Source organism: Carassius auratus, chromosome 31 (genome assembly GCF_003368295.1).
Source record: "Carassius auratus strain Wakin chromosome 31, ASM336829v1, whole genome shotgun sequence".
NCBI lineage: Eukaryota > Metazoa > Chordata > Actinopteri > Cypriniformes > Cyprinidae > Carassius > Carassius auratus.
Window position 1 is genome coordinate 4579024 of NC_039273.1, and position 21425 is coordinate 4600448.

The 21425-nt window shown below is 36.0% G+C and overlaps 1 protein-coding gene across 2 annotated transcripts; it reads right to left on the reverse strand.

Moving 5' to 3' along the window:
• Positions 1-7673, reverse strand: LOC113050280 (potassium voltage-gated channel subfamily A member 3-like). Of its 2 annotated transcripts, none has more exons than XM_026213091.1 (3): positions 3711-7673; positions 1791-1916; positions 1-588 (listed from the first exon to the last, which is right to left on the reverse strand). In XM_026213091.1, exon 1 carries the CDS (start codon positions 7449-7451, stop codon positions 5904-5906), a length of 1548 nt encoding a protein of 515 aa, XP_026068876.1. In that variant the 5' UTR covers positions 7452-7673; the 3' UTR covers positions 1-588; positions 1791-1916; positions 3711-5903. The 2 variants fall into 2 exon arrangements, with proteins under 2 accessions (XP_026068876.1, XP_026068875.1); XM_026213090.1 differs by having other exon boundaries at positions 2-588; positions 1791-1912; positions 3711-7494.
• Positions 7674-21425: the final 13752 nt, after the last annotated feature.

Here is a 21425-nt window from a genome sequence, read left to right on the forward strand (position 1 = left end):
CTTTATCATTTATCATTTGCTTGAAAAGTGTGCATGGTTTGATATTTTGTGCAGTGACATTCACAGATTTTTAAGTGTGTCTGAAGAGCTTAAATACCTTTGGGAGAGTATATGGAATGAAGTACTTCAGACTGTTAATTTCATCATATGATTATAAGAAAAAAATATCTGTTTGACAATTTACATGGTCAAAGAGCAAGAAAGATTTAGTTTCCACATAGTTCTCACATCTGGCACAACAACAGCTAAACTGTAAATACATGATGGACACCAGAAAACAGCTTGATTGAGGGCAGTTGTGTCATAGACGATCAGCTCATGTCCAACAGTTCAACAGTTCAGTTCTCTTCGTATTGCTTTCTTCGTATTAAATGTGAACCTGTAGAATTTCCCCAAAAAAGGCCACTTCTAGAGTTTTGCGGTTCACTGTGATTCAGCCAGACTTAAATGAGAAGTGGCAGTAGAGATATGCAGGCATCTTCTGTGTTGTTTGAAGGTGATTCAGTTCTGTTTTGTTAGCAGAAAGGTTAACGGCCTCCGTTTCTATTGGTCGTCAGTCCTAGGCATTGTGTGGATCTCCCCTGGAGCCTGCAGAAACAGACACACGCAAACGTATTACGCTGCTGGAATGTGACAGATGAAATGAAGCAGTTTACTCGAACGCTCAAGTGAGAGGGAAACACATCTTTCAAGCTGGAAGACATTTATATATTATACTGCCTACTTGAGCACATCTCTGCACTGCAATGTCTCTCTGTCATGATTATCTCACTCTCCCTTTCAGTCGACCTCTGTCTCCGGCTAATTAATGAACTGAAGCAGACGCGGCACCTCCGGTGACAATGATAGAACAGTTATATCACTCCAGAGCGAGTGCGAGATGACTAGAGGAGATTATTAACACATTGTGAGTGCAAACACATGCACTTAAAATGAATACGGTGGAAAACTGCTCCAGTTATCCAACAACGCCAAGAGTTTTAAGAATCAAGACACAATTACAAGCATAAATTAAAATAATAAACTCTATTTGCTGTAGCCTTCAAGGTTAGGTAAACAAAAACATCAATTTATGTTTGTTTTCATATTATAAGAGGTAAAATGTCTTCAAATCATACACCTGAAGGCCATAATTTGTGCCAGAACAGGTCGGATATGAATACAGCACCTCCGGAATTTGATCTGACACTTGATCTAAGTTTATTCCTATGTAAAGCATTTAAGGAACTGGAGGAAAAATTGGATTCAAACTTGGAATGGCCACATCTCTAATATGTTCAGTTTGTATAACAGGAGGAAAGCCCGTTTTTTCTGAGATGTGTTTTGCTAAAATTACTATATATTAATCTAAAGTGAAATCCATTAAAGGTAGGATTTTTTTTCTCTCTGCATGAGAAAATCTTTTCAGCACGACTGTTTTCAAAATTGATAATTATAAGAATTTTTTCTTGAGCAGCAAATCAGCATATTAGAATGATTTCTGAAATATCATGTATACATTTAAATAAAAACAATTATTTTAAATTGTAATTGCATTTCAGAATATTAAATTTTTACTGTATTTTTATCAATTAAGAGACTTTTTTTCAAAAACGTAAAAAAAAAAATCTGACCTCAAACGTTTGAATGGTAGAAGTGCTATAGGTGCATTAATGATTTTCTTTTGTCTTAACAGCATATGTGAACAATTACGGTTAAACAATTATGCTAAGAAGAATCAACTGCATTTTAGTGCACAACAATAATATTGGGCAGCAAAATAATATCTCGAAAAAATACAAGAGGTTTACCTTCTGAATTCCATTGTCTTCATTGTTTTGGAGTATGTCACAGGTGTATTTCAGTTTGTAAAAATAGCCTTATATCTGACATCAGCAAACTCCAGAATTCAAGTGAACAGATGTCCATGTTGCTTCCTTGAAAGAAACAGAAAAAGCAGTTAACTTTGCTGCAGAAGCCACAGTTATAAACACCCTTTAGGAAAGAAAAGAGTCTTAGGATGAAGATGTCAACCTGAATGTTGCGAGGTGTCGTGCAAGCCACAACACCTCAGACAGCAAGCTCTCTGTGTTAACACCTCGGATATAACAGCTAGCAAATGTGAGAGTCAGTGCAGGCACCAAACGAACACACATACACTATATTAAGAAATTATCCTTCACAGCTGATCATAGACAAGCCCTTCCTAGTCAGAGGAATGCTTGAATGTTTCAGAGAGTTGGAAAAACAGTTTAAAGATCTGAATATGGAGGGAACAATAGATCGGGCAGAAATTAGTTTGTAGGGTTTTTTTAATGATTTTTGATCACAATAAGCAAATAAAGTAAATTAATGAATGTGATTATAAAGTAAATTAATTCATAGATTTTACAGTTCAGTACAATAATGAACACAGAAAAAATTATAATTTAAAAACAATGTTTAAAAGCTAAAAAAGTTAATTTAATAAGTTAAATTAATATTTTATACATTAATGCTATTATTTTTCACAGTGTATAAACACTGGGTTTTTATACAACAATTTATACAAATGCCTTTACAATTTCAGAATGGGGGTCTCTTGAATGAAGATGATGATATTTGGGGCTCCATGACATTTAAAAACTAAATGAAAAGGAAGTTTAAAAACTAGACTAGCAAAAGCTTTTACTGAGGGGGGAATTTCTTTGCATCCAGATAGCATTGCAGACAGGATACATTAATTCATGTTCTTGCAAAGATATAGATGACGTTAAACCTGTCTTTCAAAGATATGCAAAGGAATTTATTTTGCATGGATGCGTCACTTGATGGCAGCACTGAGCGACAAGTCAGCAAGGACCTGTTTCATACCTGTTAAATAAGCATTACAAATCTGGTGTTATGAAAGTGAAAGTGAGCAATAAATTACATGCAGATTTGTTTTTGTTAAAAAAAAATGTTTGTACTTGTTTTCTTTATTACTGAATTTAATAACAGCCGTGCGTGTCTTCTGTTGCTGCTCTACTTCTATATAGTGTAAAATGACGACTATAGGGCGGAAAGCGCAGATGACTGAGACTGAACCGCGCAGGTCTACATCTGAGAATGATGCTCTCTGACTGAGAGTTTGGGACGTGTCTGGCGGACTGCCGCGCAGCCTCTAACACCCGTCAACGGGAGCGTCAGCGTGAAACCTCCGGTAATCAGCTCACGCTGCACCTCGCGTTCTGTTTTCTCCACAGGAGAGCCAAATAGAGAACGCCCGAGTGAGCCCATAACCTAAACACAGTCTCGATTTGACAGCTACAAAGCAAAAACACCCGAGCCACAGGCGACGATAACAATCCACCTCAACCTACTTCGCGCACTGAGGCAACGCAGGCATTCTGCATGCACAGCATGTTTTCCATCTGTCTGTCGGTCCGTCTTGTCAATCAATATCAATGCAATTTTCCGCATGAGCACATTCAGACATTTGTAAAAGATAAAAAAATGCAAATATGTGTGAGTGCATCAAGTCTGGATGGTTTGCAAACCCAGGGCTATGCTAATTATTTGCCGAAGCTGTTTTACATAATGCATTAAATACTATTAGGCTGAAAAATGTTAGAGATACATCCAATAAAGGATTGAGATCCTTTTCTGATCGCAATTCTCGCGCTCTATTTTGCCAGTCAGGCTTTGTGAACCATCTGGAGCGTTGCTCTGACAACGGGGGAGAATGTCATGGTAACATTAATGGGGGTTACCCAGGAAACTGTAGTCGCCATGGAGACTGCATCAAAGGCGGATTCAAGGCGTGATCTCTCAGTCTTCAGCTTCTCATCTCGTAGTCTCTCATCCCATGGAGACATACTTTTCCCCCTGAATCCAAGCCACTTTTTCAGATGCTTCCTCTTTCTCTCTCTCTCAGTATTCAGAACCGCTGTGACGTCTCACTTTGAGGGAAATCTGAACGCTCTATTTTTAGGCTTGACGTGATTTGAGTTTTACATAATCTGGAGATGACTACATTTTTGCACACCGAGTAACTTGATCACACAATATAAAGATGTACGTTTAGTATTAACCAATTTCATTTGCTACAGGCAAGTCAGATTCAACAGACACAGCTTTGATTACATTATTAACAAAACGTACTGTTTTTGTGTTTTTTGGCTTGTTTTTTTTTCACATTCATTGCATTTAAATGAAGTCTGCACTGAGATGTATTGGTGATTCTTCAACCGGGGCACTTGTTGAAAACTGTTTAATCTATCTTAATCTTTATTAATTATCATGGAATACAGACCACATGAATTTAATAACTTTGACATAAAAAAGGTTTTAAGTTAGTTATTAGCTAATTAACATAATTAATAAAAATACAAGAAACTGATTGTTTCAGAATCAAAATTGACAAACAGTAATGTTTGGTGATAACACCTAATAGAAATCTACTCCAAGGTCATGATTTCTTCTTATTTCTTATTTATGATATTCTATTACGTATAACTTCATAACCATTAAATATTTTCTTTGTGGAAAAAAAAAACAACAACTGAAAATTAGTTAATTTATTAAAAACTGTAATTCTTTGTTAGAAAATATTGGCAAATTGTACACATAAATACCAATTTAATTAAAAAATATATACTTTTTTGGTTTGTTTTTAAGTTCCTTGTAAAATTTCCTGGCAAATATCACATTTCAGCACTCAAAATTAGGAAAAAGCAATTAAAGAGACGCATTAATCTATTCTTTACATTTTTTTTCTTTTTCTTTAAAATCACCCTAGGTGACATGAAAGTTCCCCTAATTGAAGATTCACCCATATATTCCACAAAGTACATATGATCAACACAGCATTATCTTCAGTTTGTTCACATTAACAGCAACACATATTCGGTTGTTTTACTTTGCCAAAAAATGTAAGATATTGCAAATACTCACGTATTATGATGATTATATGTTAACACTGATACCAAACGCAGACTTACGAGCACAATATTTGCAGTGTGAGTGCTTCTTCTTTTTAGTCCCTGACTTGAACCTTATCCTTTATGCTCTGGACAAATGCAACACGTGAATTGGAGTTTGGCACCTTTCTACCAAAATAGCGCCCTGCGTTACTTTTAGTTTAATATGCTGCCTTGTCCATAACATGTAGGGTACAACGGATCTAAAATCCCCCAGGGTAAAAGGCCCTTGTGATTTACATACTCCCAAAACACTAAATAGCAACAAAAACTACCCCAGTACTTTCTTAACACCTGTTTATCTCTATGCACTGCTGAAAGTGTACCGATTCATGCGTTGTGCAATGTCAAAAGTCTGATTTTGTTTTTCAGATTTATGTAGCTAATAAAAATCATTACAGCTATTTTATTTATTTAAAGACTTACAGATTTGTGATTTTTGCTAAAAGAGATTTAGATTTCAGTACCTGTTGAATAGCCAAAAATGTAGTTATGTTGGTAGAGCAACTGTATTCTGTAACTGGGAGGAAATAATTATTTTGGATAGATATTAACTGTTCTAGTTACAATGTGAAATCTGACATTACTTACATTGCAACTCCATGAAATGCCATTATGTGAGTAAATAAACTGAAAATAGCAATAGCAAAAATATCAAAATAGTGATTTGCTGAAGTAGTTGCTATATCAAAAGTATTTGCTTATGGTGACAGATTTTTTCCCTCTAGCTGCCTTTGTATTTATTTATTTGTTTAATAAAAACAAATTAATTGTTGCATTTACCTTATACAAGTTTTATATCTCCATCTATATTCAGTAAAAATATTTTATTTTTTTCAACTGCTGTATACTTTGGGTGCTAAAAAAAAAATAATCCACAAATGGGGGCTTTTAACCCCGTTGTACCCTAATAACGCAGCACATTACATTTGCATGGTTGCCATCATGGTGATTACTGTAAGACTGTCTGACACTGTACATGATTTACACGTCTGTGAAAATCTTTTTAATATTCACGCAGTTTTGATTGTTCTGGTTGGAGTAGTTTGGCTGTTTGAAAGCACTATTTATTCCTTCCTCTATGACCATATATTCCGATTTACTGAGGGAGGATGTGCTCTGTGTCTGTTTCAGATCTTCTGTGGAGTTGAGATGCTGACAGCTGCCAACGTGAAGGTATTGTGCGTGCTCTTCCCCGTCAGTCTCCCGGTGATAAAAGTAATTGAAATTGGACACAATGACAGGTACGGGCAGCGCAATGGTCAATACGCCAGCGATGGCGCACAAAGAACCTACAATTTTGCCTCCGATGGTTACTGGATGCATGTCTCCATAGCCCACTGTAGTCATGGTAACCACAGCCCACCAAAAAGCATCAGGGATGCTGCTGAAACTCGAGCTAGGGTCGTCAGCCTCTGCGAAGTAGACTGCACTGGAAAACAAGATGACCCCGATGAAGAGGAAGAAGATGAGGAGTCCCAGCTCCCGCATGCTGGCTTTTAAAGTCTGGCCGAGAATCTGGAGGCCTTTGGAGTGGCGCGAGAGCTTGAAGATACGAAAGACCCTCACCAGACGGATCACACGGAGGATGGCAAGTGACATGGCTTGCTGGCCATTGCCTTGCCTCTCGGCCAGCTCCGTCCCCAGAGTGATGAAGTAAGGAATAATAGCCACGATATCAATGATATTCATGATGTTTTTGGAAAAAGTAGCCTTGCTGGGGCACGCGAAGAAACGCACGAGCAGTTCAAAAGAGAACCAGATGATGCAAAGGGTCTCGATCACAAAGAAAGGGTCTGTGAAAGGGCTGGATGCAAAAGGGCCAGTGCCATTTACAATTGGAGAGACAGTAGCTGGGTCCTTGTCGTCCCTAAACTCAGGCAGGGTTTCCAAACAGAAAATAACAATAGAAATCAAAATGACCAAAACAGACACAATAGCAATGCCCCTGGCAGGACCAGAGCTCTCTGGGTACTCAAACAGAAGCCAAACCTGTCTCTGAAATTCGTGGTTTGGCAACGGTCGCTCTTCTTCTTTGATAAAGCCCTCATCCTCGCGAAATTTCTCCATGGCTTCCTCGCCAAGTTGATAAAAGCGAATTTCCTCCGAGAAGATGTCAATGGGGACGTTCACGGGTCTCCGAATGCGCCCCCCGGACTGATAGTAGTACAGGATGGCATCGAAGCTCGGTCGGTTTCTGTCAAAGAAATACTCGTTTCTGAGCGGGTCAAAGTAGCGCATCCTTTTCTTCGGGTCCCCGAGCAATGTGTCCGGGAACTGGTTAAAAGTTTTCAGCTGGGTTTCGAAGCGCAGCCCCGAGATGTTGATGACCACTCGCTCGCAGCACTCGTGGTCCGGCTCGTATCGATCCAGCGACAGGTGACTGGGGAGCGCCGCGGTTTCCTCCAGCATATTATCGCACGCGACAACTGTCATGATGTCCTTCTCCGTCTCCGCGTACCCGTGGTTGTCGGCGTTGGTCCCTCTGTTGCTGGCTGAGGGGGAATCAATGAGATTGTAGTGGTCATCCATACAGGTGAGGAGACGGAGCGGCAGAGGGCGACCCGCCTCCCCTACCTAACATCGGGTAAACTGAGGGTTTCTCTGTCGCGCGCTCTCTTTTGCTTTTTAACACACTGTCGCCGCCCCACGGAGCTTTATAAACACATGTCTACTCCCGCCCACAGCGAGCATATGCCTGACACATTTCCTCCACTCGCCCAATCGGAGACTAACAAAACAAGAGCATCGATTCTCGGCGCGCGCGCCGCTGTGTTTTGCCTGCGCGCACGAAATCATTCACAAAGTATCCAAAACATTATTCAAGATTAAACGATTGTAACAGTTCCAAAGACGCGCTCTCTCATATACAAAGAGGTTCTATGAGGTTTTTATGAGGTTCCTTTTTGTCCAACCAAACGTCTTTTTTAAACGTCTAGAGGATTCAATTGACGTTATTTGAGTTTTACATAATCTGGAGATGACTACATTTTCGCACAACGAATGATTTGATCACAAAATAGACACATTTGTTTTCGTTTAGTTTTAACCAATTTCATTTGGTACAGTCAAGCCAGATTCAACAGACACAGCTTTGATCACATCGTTAACAAATTGACATTATCGCTTGCATTTGCCAAATACAATAATTAAAAAATTCAAAACGTCTGTAAACTAAGACATTAGTGTCTCAGAATCTCAGCAGAACCTTAATGACAGAAATAGTTATAAACAAATCCCGTCTTTGTATAATTAGCATATTATAATAAGGAACGGTAAAATGCCATACAGTGTATTGTTTACCAAAGGAAAAGTGTGTTAAAGTAACAAATAATATTTGTGTAAACGACTTAAGTGTCTTTGTTTTTTAATTTTCGTAAATGTAGACTGTTGTAATTACTGCTTCCCGTTTTTTGTACAACAAACTGTTATGACTTAGTCTAAGAAAAGCGTTGATTGGCTGAACCTTCCTATGAAGACAATGGAGCTCTCCATGGTACTGAAGCGGAGCGCGCGCTTGAGTGCGAGTGAAGATATTGATTTGTATCTGCTGAACAGAACCAGATCTTCACATTTAGCCATGATGTACCTTAATGTTTTGTGAAGTTATGAATGCGCCTAGTCTGAGGTAATTCAAAGTCAAAGCCACCCACAACCTATTAAAACACAAACAAAGAAACATTAAATATTTGTGCAATAAAATCACAATGCGGTATGAATAATACAGTGTAAATATAAACAAAATCTAAACTTTCTTCAGAAGCCCTTAATTTCTGCTTCTCCTGGTATACAATAGAAGAAAATTCACCTCTGCAGAAGCAATAAAGGTACATTTGTACTGTTATGAAAAATCATTTTGTAAGGACACAGATAAATCCTTCAAACATTATTACCCATCCACCCCCCCCCCCAGATTTGAGATTAATGAACTTGTGAGCCTTGATGTGTCCCTTGCACTCAATCTTATCTTGAGTAAGTAATGAGCGGTTTGACACACAGGGAGGAGTGGGTGAGTAGTACAGATACTCTCTTCATCCTCATCCTCAGCCTCCACCATCGTCATCACAAAGCTGTTAAGATGGCAGCGCTCTCCTACACCAACAGCTTCCAAATCTCGCCCTCTCTCTTAATCTTATTCTAGCACGTACCGGTCCTTGACTCAAGAGGGAACTTGTGTCAGTAATTAGGTTTGTGTATGTGCGTCCTCATTCCTGAGCTCATGTTAAGCAAACCCCCTAGCTGATAATGGAATGGGTTCTCCATTGTGATCTGATATCTGTTATGATTGCATAAGCAGGGATGGCTAGACACATATTAAAACAGGTTATTTGCACAGCAGCAGCCGTCAAGAGAGCATAGGGGTGATTCATCTTTGTAAGAGAAGAGCTCAGAGTAATTAAATATTCATGAGCATATTTGGTCATGCCCTCTGTATGAGCCTGCAAATAGCAATGCATTATTAATCAGAATTTGAATTGAAAGTCAAACTATTCTTTCAATGGCTGGCTTTGGTGATGAATTCTTGTACTCTAAGTGCAGCGTAAAATACGCTAGACCACAACTGTGAGGGACATAAAATACAAATTAAGTACTTTGACACACTCTGTCTAGACAGTCCAGCAAATATAAGCTTGGTGATTGCCTCTATGCCACTAATTTAGTACTCGCTGGTGAGCAAAAGCAGAAATCGATGGGGGTTTGAGGTCACTGGTCAGGAAGCCACCGCCAGTGAACGCATAAGCTGGAGATCATTACATGTCAACACTGGTCAAGGTCAGTGCAGGATAGTAGAAATATTTCCTATCCAGACTGGCCTAATACTAACAAAAGAATGGCAATTGATTTGTGTGAAATACAGTATCTGTTGAATGTCTGTTTTTGGAAACTACTCCATTATATTTGTTATGCTAAGTGGCTGGTCAGTTATCATCTCGGCTACTGTGTGTAATGAACATTTTAAAAAGAGTCTTATGTTAGGATATATGATGTTTTGCCTCTGATTACTGTCTTTAATGTAATTATTTTCAGTCAAAGACACACTATGTTTGTATTGGTGAATCATGCAAAAATTTGTAGGTCACATTTCACCCCCAAACAAATGCTCACATTTTAATAAAAATGAAATTAAGCCTATTTTAGGATCATTCTTTTTGTATAGTGATCATTTTTTCATGACAATTAAGCACATTTTCCCCCCAAATCTAATTATACTGTTTTGTGTGTGTGTGTCTGATTTTAATTATTACTGGTGGAGATTCTTATTTTAAAAATGTACGATTTCTTACAATACAATAAATTCTTAAATTTAAGAGTCAATATCAGTTGATGGCAGAACAAATACTTTCATGATATTTAGATTACAATTTATATGTAATGAATATCAAAGTATGAAAACATGTTATTTGTGCAACTTTGGAGTCCATAGAGTTAAGTGAGTGGAATTTACTGGCATAAATATACCACTGTCATACTTGCAGTGGATTGCTGTGCACATGCAGTTGTTGCTGCTGCACTTCACCCTTTTGGAGCACTGGAAAGAAACACAAGCCATTCGCCTTTTTAGTAGTTAGCGTATCATCAGAATGATTTTGAAAATTAAAAATGAAAGTTAGAGATAATGAAATATAATGGTGACCAATTGGAAACCAATGTCACAATGGGAGCATAATGAAATTAAAACTTAAAGTCTTAAAAATACACTTTTTTTTTTGTCTTGTAAATACTGTAAATACTTTGCTCTTTTTTCCATGATTTCGGGTGAAAAGCTATTTTAATAGAGTTTACTGTAGCATCAACACCTCAGTTTGAAAACTCATTCCAAACTCTACTTCTATTTATTATATAATAAAGCAACTTGTTTTGCAGTATTATTAAATGCATGGCATCTTGAGCATCTTCGTACCCCTGCTAATTAGGCAGTGCTATCAATCAGAACAGCTGCTGCCATGGTAATTAGAAAAACAAACACACAGCATTGACTTGGACATCTATTTCCATGGGAGTAATCGCTGACACCTCCTCAGCCCTGCCAACCATTTCAGCCATGGGGAAATATGAAACACATACAAGTACAATAACTCCCACTTTGTACATATCATGGATTTACATACACAGACAAACACACAGTTGCTTTAAAAAATATTGCATCTAGAAGAGAATGAACAAGCAACATAAGTGCATTTTCCTTTGTAATCATGGCATTTATTTGTATGTTTTTTTTTTTTTTTGATAAATGGGAAAAGCAAAACAATATTTTTACACATCACCAGTTTAGCAGTGATTTGAATAATCTCAATCAATGGCTAATTGTGGGGCTTGTTGTCATATTTAAGGTGGCTTTGAAGAACGCTTGACGTTGAGTTCACATCAGACAACATGATGAACACACAGGGAACACTGACCGATGTGGATGAGTTGCATTGCATCTGAACGTCTGGCATTAGGCATGTCAATGAGAATCATTCTGCGGTTAATAGTATGAAAACAAACAGAAGGATGACATTTCCTTTATTCTGTGGATCAAATTAATATTCATTTGCTGCTTTTTCCCTGAGAGACGCTTTGTAGTGACTCATCGTGACTGACACTGACTTTCACTTTCAACAGTAAACGAAAGATTCAGATGAATAACATTTTGACTGTTCTGTAATAAACATGCCAATTAAATGCTAATATACAGTACAGTTTCTACAGCAGAACCAAATTAAGGCTTTCCATGCTGTTTGGGATATCACATTCTTCATTTGATTTGACACATTTACGATACAAAATATGTTTTTATTTATTATAGTTTTTGAATGAAGGCTCGTTCACCAAGGCTGCTTTAATTTAAACAAAAATAAAGTAAAAACAATAATATTGTGGAAGATTATTATAATTTAAAATAACTGTTTTCTATTTTAAAAAATAAAAATAAAAGTTATTCCTGCAAAGCAGAGTTTTGGGCATCATTACTCCAGCCTTCAGTGTCACATGATCCTTCAGAAATTATTCTAATATGCAGATTTGTTAATTTTGTGCATCTTACTGATTACAAACTTTTGATATTTAAGGGGAACATCAACGTCTAAAAATATCCATAAGACAAAAAAAAAGGAAGAAAAAAAAAGAAAGATATCCCAGGTTTGATGCCAAAAGTCAGTGTGTATGTTTGTGTACTTGTTTGTATGATCATTGATATCAATTTGAATTGAATCAATTTGTGTAAAAAAAAAAACATTTTCAGAGAAGAGGCCATTGTATGGCTTCAGATTGTTTGCAGTATAGTGCAGTTGTATAGACTACTTTTATGATGAATTATTTTTACAGCTCCAGTCATCATCATCAACAAGAGCGCCCTTGACATTTTTGGAAATATCTTCTATCATGTTCTACCGAAAAAGGTCATACAGGTTTGAAATGACATGAGGGTGAGTAAATTATGACACAATTTTACATTTGTGGTGAACTATTCAATTAAAACTATATTATATGTTGTACAGATGACATTAACAACAATATAAAGTAAGGTATAAAGCCAACAACCAAACCTGTTTGCTGGTGTAAAACACCAATGTGCTTTAATCAATGTGCTGTATGCTTCAAAACAACTGGATTTCAGCCCCCTCCCACAGTACCCCAGTGTGTCCTATAGGCGCTGTCAAAGACAGGCAAGCTTGACACACACACACATGCATTCTGCTCCACACAAAGATCCCCTACCCCTGTGTCTTATTTATCACAACAGGCATCCAATAAACACTCACACACATAGATGCAAGGGTAGACAACTTGCCCTCCATACATAAAATGCAAGCCTATAGAAAAACAAACACTCGTGGCTATTCGTAGTTGACATACATGCTCCAACATCCATTTGAGTAAAAAAAAAAAAAAAAAACATGCACACACACATGCACGCTCCTGCATAATTCATGTGCACACACTCGCACACTTATAACCCATAATCCACCTACACAGAATTTGGGAAGGGTTTTCCCCTGGTGCAGAATTAAAGAGCTCACGCTTCTCAGCCCCCACTTCCTCTTACCTCTCCTTTCCTGCACCTCGTAGCTGGAAACACTGGCAGCTGAGCACCTCACAGAGCAAGACCACGTGTTGGCATTCATTGTGTGGACTGAGATTACCCTGGATACTCTTTATAGGCTTTAAGCCACAACATAACAAATACATGCACTGTTTATATGTGTACTGTATGTGTGAGGTTATTACATTAGCCAATTTCCTGCAAAATCCTCCACTTTCAGCTCAACAATCTTAATGTTTGTTATATAATGTAAGGCGGTCATAACAGGAACACATGCCTTATACAAAAGTTATGGTATATAATATGAATTATGCAAAAAGAGCAGGAAGGTTTTATCATATAGGATGCCAAGCGGTGACCTGAGTAGAGTGAAAAATGCATGAAATATCTCTTAATACAAAGCCAACATTCAGGTTTGCACATGCAAAATGCAACATTACAGATTCTACATGCCGCCAGAAGCTTAGCATGTACATCAGATAGTCTCTTTCTGTCTGATTTGGTGGATGGTGTTCAGAATAAGCTACAATATGGACTATGCTATATCCTGGTATCAAAAAATGTGGTTATGTGTGTCAATAGCAATACTCAGTCTGAACTAATGAAACAAGAGCGCTCACAGCTGGTAATGTGTTAAAATTGGTAATTAGGTTGAGCTGTGTGAAATGTTATCAGAAGTCTTCAGGTTTCTGGAAATAGAGTATAATGACGCACTTGAGATAAGTTGTGCAACTTGGATTGAGCTGTGCATTCTTGCTGTAACATATTGAACTGCATTGACTAACAGAGATTCAGTTGCATAATTTACAGCAGTTGTATGTATACTATACTGATCAAATGTATCTTCATATCTTCTTCTATGGAGGTTTGTGTTTATATGAATTTCGAAGTGATGTTTAAAAGAGAGCTTTAGGCTTGCATGCTGTTTATCACTGGCTCATGTTAAATTGCTGTAGACTCATCTGATTTTCTTCAAAGTGTTTCAGATTACACAGAAATCAATGAGTTCTTGATATTAATAGAAGTGGGAGGAAGCAAATTTCCTCTGAAAGTAAGGTAAGAATGATCATTTAAGTGATCCAAGCTTTCACATCTTAACTAGGTCAGGCATATGACATTGAATGTAGACATATGTTCACCATTTCTGCTGGTGTCTGTGGGTGATGTGTACTGACGCTGTGATATTTCCTGATTTACTGCATGAAAGCCCATGTTACGAGACATGTAATCTAGACGCTGTGAAACTATCAAACCTTTATTCATTTCATTATTCTCTAGCTGTATACACCTCAAACGTATGTGGTCTGTACGTTTTTAAAAATTATTTTTATTTTTTATTTAGCGAGGATGCATTAAATTGATCAAACGGGGACCATTAAAATATTTACATTGTTACAATAAATGTCTGTTTTAAATTAAAAAAAATTATCACAGAATCCTAAAAAAACACATTTACACGTTTCCACAAAAGGTCTTAAAAACTGATAATAATAAGAAATATTTCCTGAGCAGCAAATCAGCATATTAGAATGATTTCTGAAGGATCATGTGACACTGAAGACTGGAGGAATGAAGCTGAAAATTCAGCTTTGCATCACAGAAATAAATTACATTTTAGAGTATTTTAAAATTAGAAAAAAGTTATTTTAAATTGTATCAATATTTTGCATTATTACTGTTTTTACTGTATTTTTTATCAAATAAATGCAGCATTTATGAGCATAAGAGACTTCTTTTAAAATCCTTAACAACCTCAAACATTTGAACGGTAGTGAATGTATGTCACGGCACAAATCCTGAGCATTTTAATCGCCTTCTTGCCTTCACTACTTCATTTTAAATGGTCCTGTGGTGTGACCAACTACTTCATGTAACCTCAATTAGTATAAGGTCATAACACTGCGTGTATATTAATTATAGAAGAAACTATTTTTAAGAACAGTTTTAGTGACTTACAGCATGTCACATCACAGGAATCATCAGAAACGGCTTGCTTTGACATCAACTATAAAGGAAGAATGATATGAGAGATTAAGTGTAGTCATTGTCCAACCCATAAAAACCCAAACTCCAAAAGCACCACAAATGATTTAATCTTAATGATTTTAATCCAGTTCACACCGGCATCTCTCTCAAGTGGAGTAAAAAGTGGGTTAGATCTCATGAGTCCACTCCATGTTCTAGAAGCAACAAGGGTCTTTTTCTGGCATGCAAGTCTTGCGAGATGTTTATCATCCAGTGAATATAAAACCATGACTTAATGAAGTTCTGCACTATAATGATGAAACTAGCATGAAGCATTTGAAGCTGCATGCCATTTGAATAATTCAAGATTTGTTAGTTCATTTACAATGGAAATGTATCCGTATCAAGAAATCCCATACATAAGACAGCAGCAGAAAATCTATACAGAATGATGCATTCCCTCCAATGTGAGGTGCATTGTAAATAGTTTGCAACAAAGGGTTTGATAAACCCACATCAGTATGAGGATCTATATCACAATATGATGCATCTGTTTGAACTTTTATGGAGACTTTGAAGTACATTACAAATGCATGTGTTATGTCATCAAAATGTAATATAAATAGCTGCCTTTTCCATTCTAAAGATATAAACGCTTTGAAATGATTACATAAACATGTTAAATTTCTTAACAGCGTCAGCATTAATTATTGTAGAACAGCGGGACTTGTTTTATCATTAAAGCACCAAACGTTTGCAATTGCCTCTTAAGTTTAATTAGAAATTCAAAGCAGAAAAGCACTGAAAAATGTAATAACAGTAACTGATGGCTTGGGCACAGTGACACAAATGCTTAGTTTGGTGCTTTTGAGGTCAGTGCATGTTACCATAAACCCTAAACTGTGAAGTGAATGTGGTTTTGGTTTTGGTTTTAGGAAAAGTGTCATTATTCTATCATAAATTCTATATTTCAGTTACAGAAGCCACAGGATACTTGGTAATTAATGCAGCCGTCTCACGTTCTGCCCATGCTTGAGATACAGCTAAAGGGTGAGCTAACTAACTAGAGGCCAGTGGGCTTGGGTTGGATGAGGATGGTTGATTTTTGGGTTGTGTTCCATGCAGCCAAGGCGGCATAGAAAGATTTGTTAAATGTTAGAGCAGAGCCTTCATCTGACACCTGGAGTCATCAGGCACCGAAAGGTCAGCTCTGTCCATCTGTTAAATGCCACAGAAATGTCATTAACATAAAAATGGATGGGAAGTAACTGAACGGGATCTAGAATGCCATTCAAAATTTTTGAACAGCTCACATGACGCGAGAAAGGAAACATAAAATCATTTTAAAAGTTTTAATAGAAAAATATCACTCACTCTTCCTCTACAGCATTCTTATATTAAAATAAAAAAAAAATAATAATAAAAAATAAAGGAAAGGGAAAAAATTAAATGTCCTCAAATTTTAATGAAGAAAACAGCCTCATTAAAAGATAGAAATAATAAAGTTATTATTTTGGTCTGGTAAAATATTTTTGTTTTTTCTTTAGAATAAAAAGAGTAAAGTGGTCAAATGATGCACCAAAAATCATATTCATGATATTTGTAAAAAAATAAAAATAAATAAATAAATAAATAATAATAATAATAAAAACAAACAAATTCAGACATAAAAATGCATCTCTTCTATTTTTGCATGTCTCCAATTCTGTGATTCAAATTCATTATGATATTATTTCTGTGGTATATGAAAAATTTAAATCCTGAAATTGTAACAAAGAAAATATCTCATTAAATGTTGAAATAAAAATTCTGAAGGTTTATTTATAATATGTAACTTACAGAATATTTAAATGACATGACAAAAAAAAAAGAACATTCTATTATTATAATAGTGATTACAATGGGTTTTTTATTCTGTGGCAATGAAGCTTGATATTTATGCAATATTTAAATCAAAGTAAATAGATTTTCAAAAGAAGATTTCCTTTTTTCTCATTAATCAACTAAGATACTTGCTTGTGATACTTTGCTTTTTTTTTTGTATTTTTCTGTTTATGTACTGTCTGGTGTTAAATTGTTGGAATTGTATTCATATAATTTCAAATAAGTAGAGTGAAAAATTGCAGAGAGGAAAGTAGGAAAGCCTGGTCAGGGAATCATAATAACTTTATTGATTGTGACGCAGATGTATTAATGCTTGACATTACAGCCCACAATCAGAGTTTATCTCCAAAACAGAAGGGAAAACTGGTCCACAAATCTCATCTAAATGACTCTGACTAATGACTCTTTACATACAAGTAGGAAGCAGCTCTGGAAGCTCACAGCACGCTGCAAGATGCAGTTATCCAAATTACTGAAAGAGGCATTAAAATAGGAAGCATAAAGTACTGTCTTTAAAAATGTAGTCTGTTAATTTGTAAACCAAATCTGCACGTTCTGGTTACTGTGAGACGACACAGCCGAGCACTACAAATCTGGGATGTGGCTAAATGTGTCAAGTCTAAAACCTAAATTTCCTTGCATGCTAACACGCTCCTTTTTGAGAAACAAAGGAGTGTTCTCATTTCTGCTCCATCCCCCAATACAATCCCCGCCCCCAGCAGTAAAATCCCATTCCAGTGTGCCTGTGTGCAATTGCCTCAACCCAGTGATTTATAAAAAGGAGGAAAACTCTCTGTGCAGATGAGACTGAGAGGTTAGGAAGAGGTATAAATATTCTTGATCATGTATTCAGTTGCCCCCGAGGACCCTCCGTAATAGATGGTACTGTATATCTTCTAGTGCCATTAACCCGTGAGATCAGACGTGGTTGTATGGTACAGGGACATGGAAAGCAAATTATGTGGAACTGCTCATGATCACACCTGTGTCCTATTCTCTAGGGTAACCTGGGTGTTGTTATTGTCACCTTCACCGTTAGAATATTGACAGTGGGATTGTTTTCGGAGAGAAAAGCGCTAGTTGAAAGCACCGCTGGCCCTTTGTAGTGCGAATTGAGTCTTTGTTAGTGATTCTGTTTGATCATATCTAATTGAAAAGAACATCTGCAACATTTCTCAGTGTTTTTTTCATTGTATATGATCAGTCCGTGCCATAAAAATCAATAAACTACAACAATTGTGCACATCCTTGGCATGCAATTATTACACATTTCAATCTATATCGTATTTAGATTCCAAACCTACTGAGCTGGTTTGATGTCTAATGTCTATAGCATCTGCACTTCTGTGTTTTAACTAACATAATGAGTGGAGACAATTTTCACTGAAAAAAAAAATAATAGTAGATTTCACAAACAATTAGAGAGAAACAGCAACATATTAAATAACATTTTGAAGCACATTTAGAAAAAATGACATTTGTATTTCAATAAAGGAAAAATTAAATTTTCTTGTAAATAATCTTTGTTTTATTTACAATTTTGAAAAATCAATGTACACTGTTGCTTACACTCCATATAAAATATAATTCATCTGATTGGTCCATTGTTTTATAGCTGACACTGATCTGTGTCAACTATTTTTAACTATTTTTAACATGACATAACACACTATCTGTATACTGCATGTTTTCATAGATGGCAATTAAAAAATAGGGCAGATGATAACGTGAGAATGCATTGCACCACAACTAAAGTGGGACACTCCTCACAGGCGGTTACCCCTTCTAAATGAGTTCAAAGTCACCATGATATCAAAACTGACTACTCTAATTTATATATGGAATATTAAAGTGTTTATTATGAATAATTTAACAGTGCATCATTATTTTCCTCATAATCATTCATCAAAAACATGAACTTAAATTTTTCTTCGCAGCAACCTCTCTTCTCTGATGATGGTTCGAGGGCAGGACAATAATCTCTCTCTTCTAGCATCCTGTCAGTCACATGAGATCACAGCAATTAGCAGACGATTTAACAATCCAATCATTCCTCTGTAGACAATATTCAGTCCCATCCCACATTTTACTTGTTATAGGTTTTGGAACATAATATTTAGTTTAAGACTAAGTTCAGTGTTTCTGAAATGACTTTTTGCTTCTCCTCCTTGGTTTATATATAAGAAGGATTCAATCTAATACATGTAATCTAAAGCAATATATTCATGACAGATTATTTTCTCTCAAATAACTGAGATCCCAGCATGTTTGCTGCAAAGTTGGTATGGGTTTACCATTTCACTTTATACACTGACCTGTAGATGGGCTCCAAGTGGAAGTCAAGCTTAATTCACTCATTGAAAATTCCAGCTGCTTGTTGCAGCATCTGTTGTTGCAATCTTCTGCTGAGAGTCTCCAGTGAGAATTAATTTACTCTTTCTGCTAACATGCCGTTTGTGGTTCAAATCTGCTCCCTTCAGAGGACTTCAAAAACAAAATACAAGCATTATTATTACACTTTGCAAAGTATGTTTGGAAATACTGTCATCAGGCTAGTTGTGTTCATAGCATTATCTAATTTATGTATGTATTGCTGCCCTAGTAAACGCTGAAATGGGGACAGTCCTGTGTCTGAAAAGCGCCCTCTTGTGGTCAAGGATGGAGCCTGCAGTGAATGATTGGGGAGAATTGGCTGCAACACAACTATTAGGTTGAAAACATTTTTATTGACTTTTATTGTATGTGAAACACTCCAGCTGGGACGTTTACAGATAAAAGTTGTTCTTGTATAAACATCTTTGCATCCCAGTAGTGTATTTCCACAAGGACATTTGTTGCAGAGATTTAGACTCAACAGAATGTTTGATGGACACCACAAGGAGGCAGCAAATACATCAGCAATCTGATGCTTTAGTGCAGAGTATGCCATCCATCAGTGCTCTCTGTGGTGGTTGTACTTCATTAGTGTTGCTTGCTAAAGTGAGCATCATTAATAACTTGTTTGGGTTTGAACAATCCATTGCTGATATTTATTTCAGAATGTTTAGAGAACTTTCAAAAGTAATGTTCCCATAATTGCAAAATGTTAAACATTCTCTTAACATTTCACATAACATTACATAACAAAGTTATTCACTTTCACCCTGAATGGTGTTATGGTGTTAATACCATTGAGATTGTATTATATGTCTTTATTAATATTGTGAAATAGTTTTATATTTTCTGTTTTAATTTTAGTTTAGGTTCTATTAATTTTGGTGTTTTGGTCATTTTTATTTTTTTTATAAGTATATTCATTTTTATTTAAGTTTTAATTGCTTTAGTACAGTAACTAAATGAAAATGAGAAATGTTGGCAACTAGTGGATTTTTTTAATGCATTTTCTATTTTATTATTGTTATTATTAAAAACAAAAATTGTGTGACTATAACTATAATAACCCTGACAATAGAAGAGCATATATTTGCTACTATCAAACAATAAATAAACAATAAATGGTCAAAAATTCTAATGCCAAGACTAACAATACTTACATTTACATTTATTCATTTAGCAGACGCTTTTATACAAAGTGATATATATATATATATTGACACACACACACACACACACACACACATAATTGCATAATAAATGAAAAGAAAACAGAATACAAAAAGATTAGAAAGGTAGTTAGAAAAAAAAAAAAAAATATATATATATATATATATATATGTATATATATATATGTATATATATATATATATATATATATATATATATATATATATATATATATTTTTTTTTTTTTTTTTTTTTTTTTTTAAGAATAGAATTAGAATAGTGAGTGATAGAGTTAGAGGGTCAAATAAAGATGGAAGAGATGGGTTTTAAGCTGAATACTTAAGACTTATCATATGATTGAGACAGTATTATTAGAGCAAAAATAAATAAAATAAAAAAAATGCTTCGTTTATCCAGCCAAGCAGCCTTAAAAAATAACAGTGGGAGGTAAACCCAAGAGATGACATGAATCACAACATGTGCAAGGAAAGTAAATCGACAAACAATTGATTTTGTGAACAAAATAACAATTATTTATTATTTTTCATTACTTTTGACCTATAATTGTCATAAAATTGGTTAAGAAACTAGACCTCATCATTTAGTGACTACATTATCATTTGAACCAACTGAGGCAGTGCCTGGGGGTCATTGTGTTAATTCTTCGGGAGCTATGAGCATTCATATGCAGAGGGTCTTTGTGCTAATTCCTTAAAAGATAGTAGCTTTTTGGATTTCAAAGGTGAGAGGGGTCATTTGATCTGCCGGTGCTTGTTAGGAGGAGCTTCATGCCATGCAATAGCTTAGGAGCTCTTCTATAATACTGTCAGTAATCAGTATAGTGTTTGTGTGAGAACCTTGGCAAACCAAATACTCTTATTGGTAATTCATCTTCCAACTTGGACTTTCAGCTGGTTTCCAAATGATAAGCTTTAGACAAATTGGTGTTTTTAAGTTGCCGGAAAATTCTAGAACACTAGTTGACATTATTCATTAGTTAGTCTGAATGTAGAGATCATTATGAGAGTTGCTGTGATGCTTATTTATTCTGCGAACATTCCTGTTAATCTTCCCTGATGGCCTGAAAG

Coding starts and splice junctions, on each gene's coding strand:
- LOC113050280 (XM_026213091.1), bottom strand. CDS start 7,451: ATGGATGACCACTACAATCTCATTGATTCCCCCTCAGCCAGCAACAGA.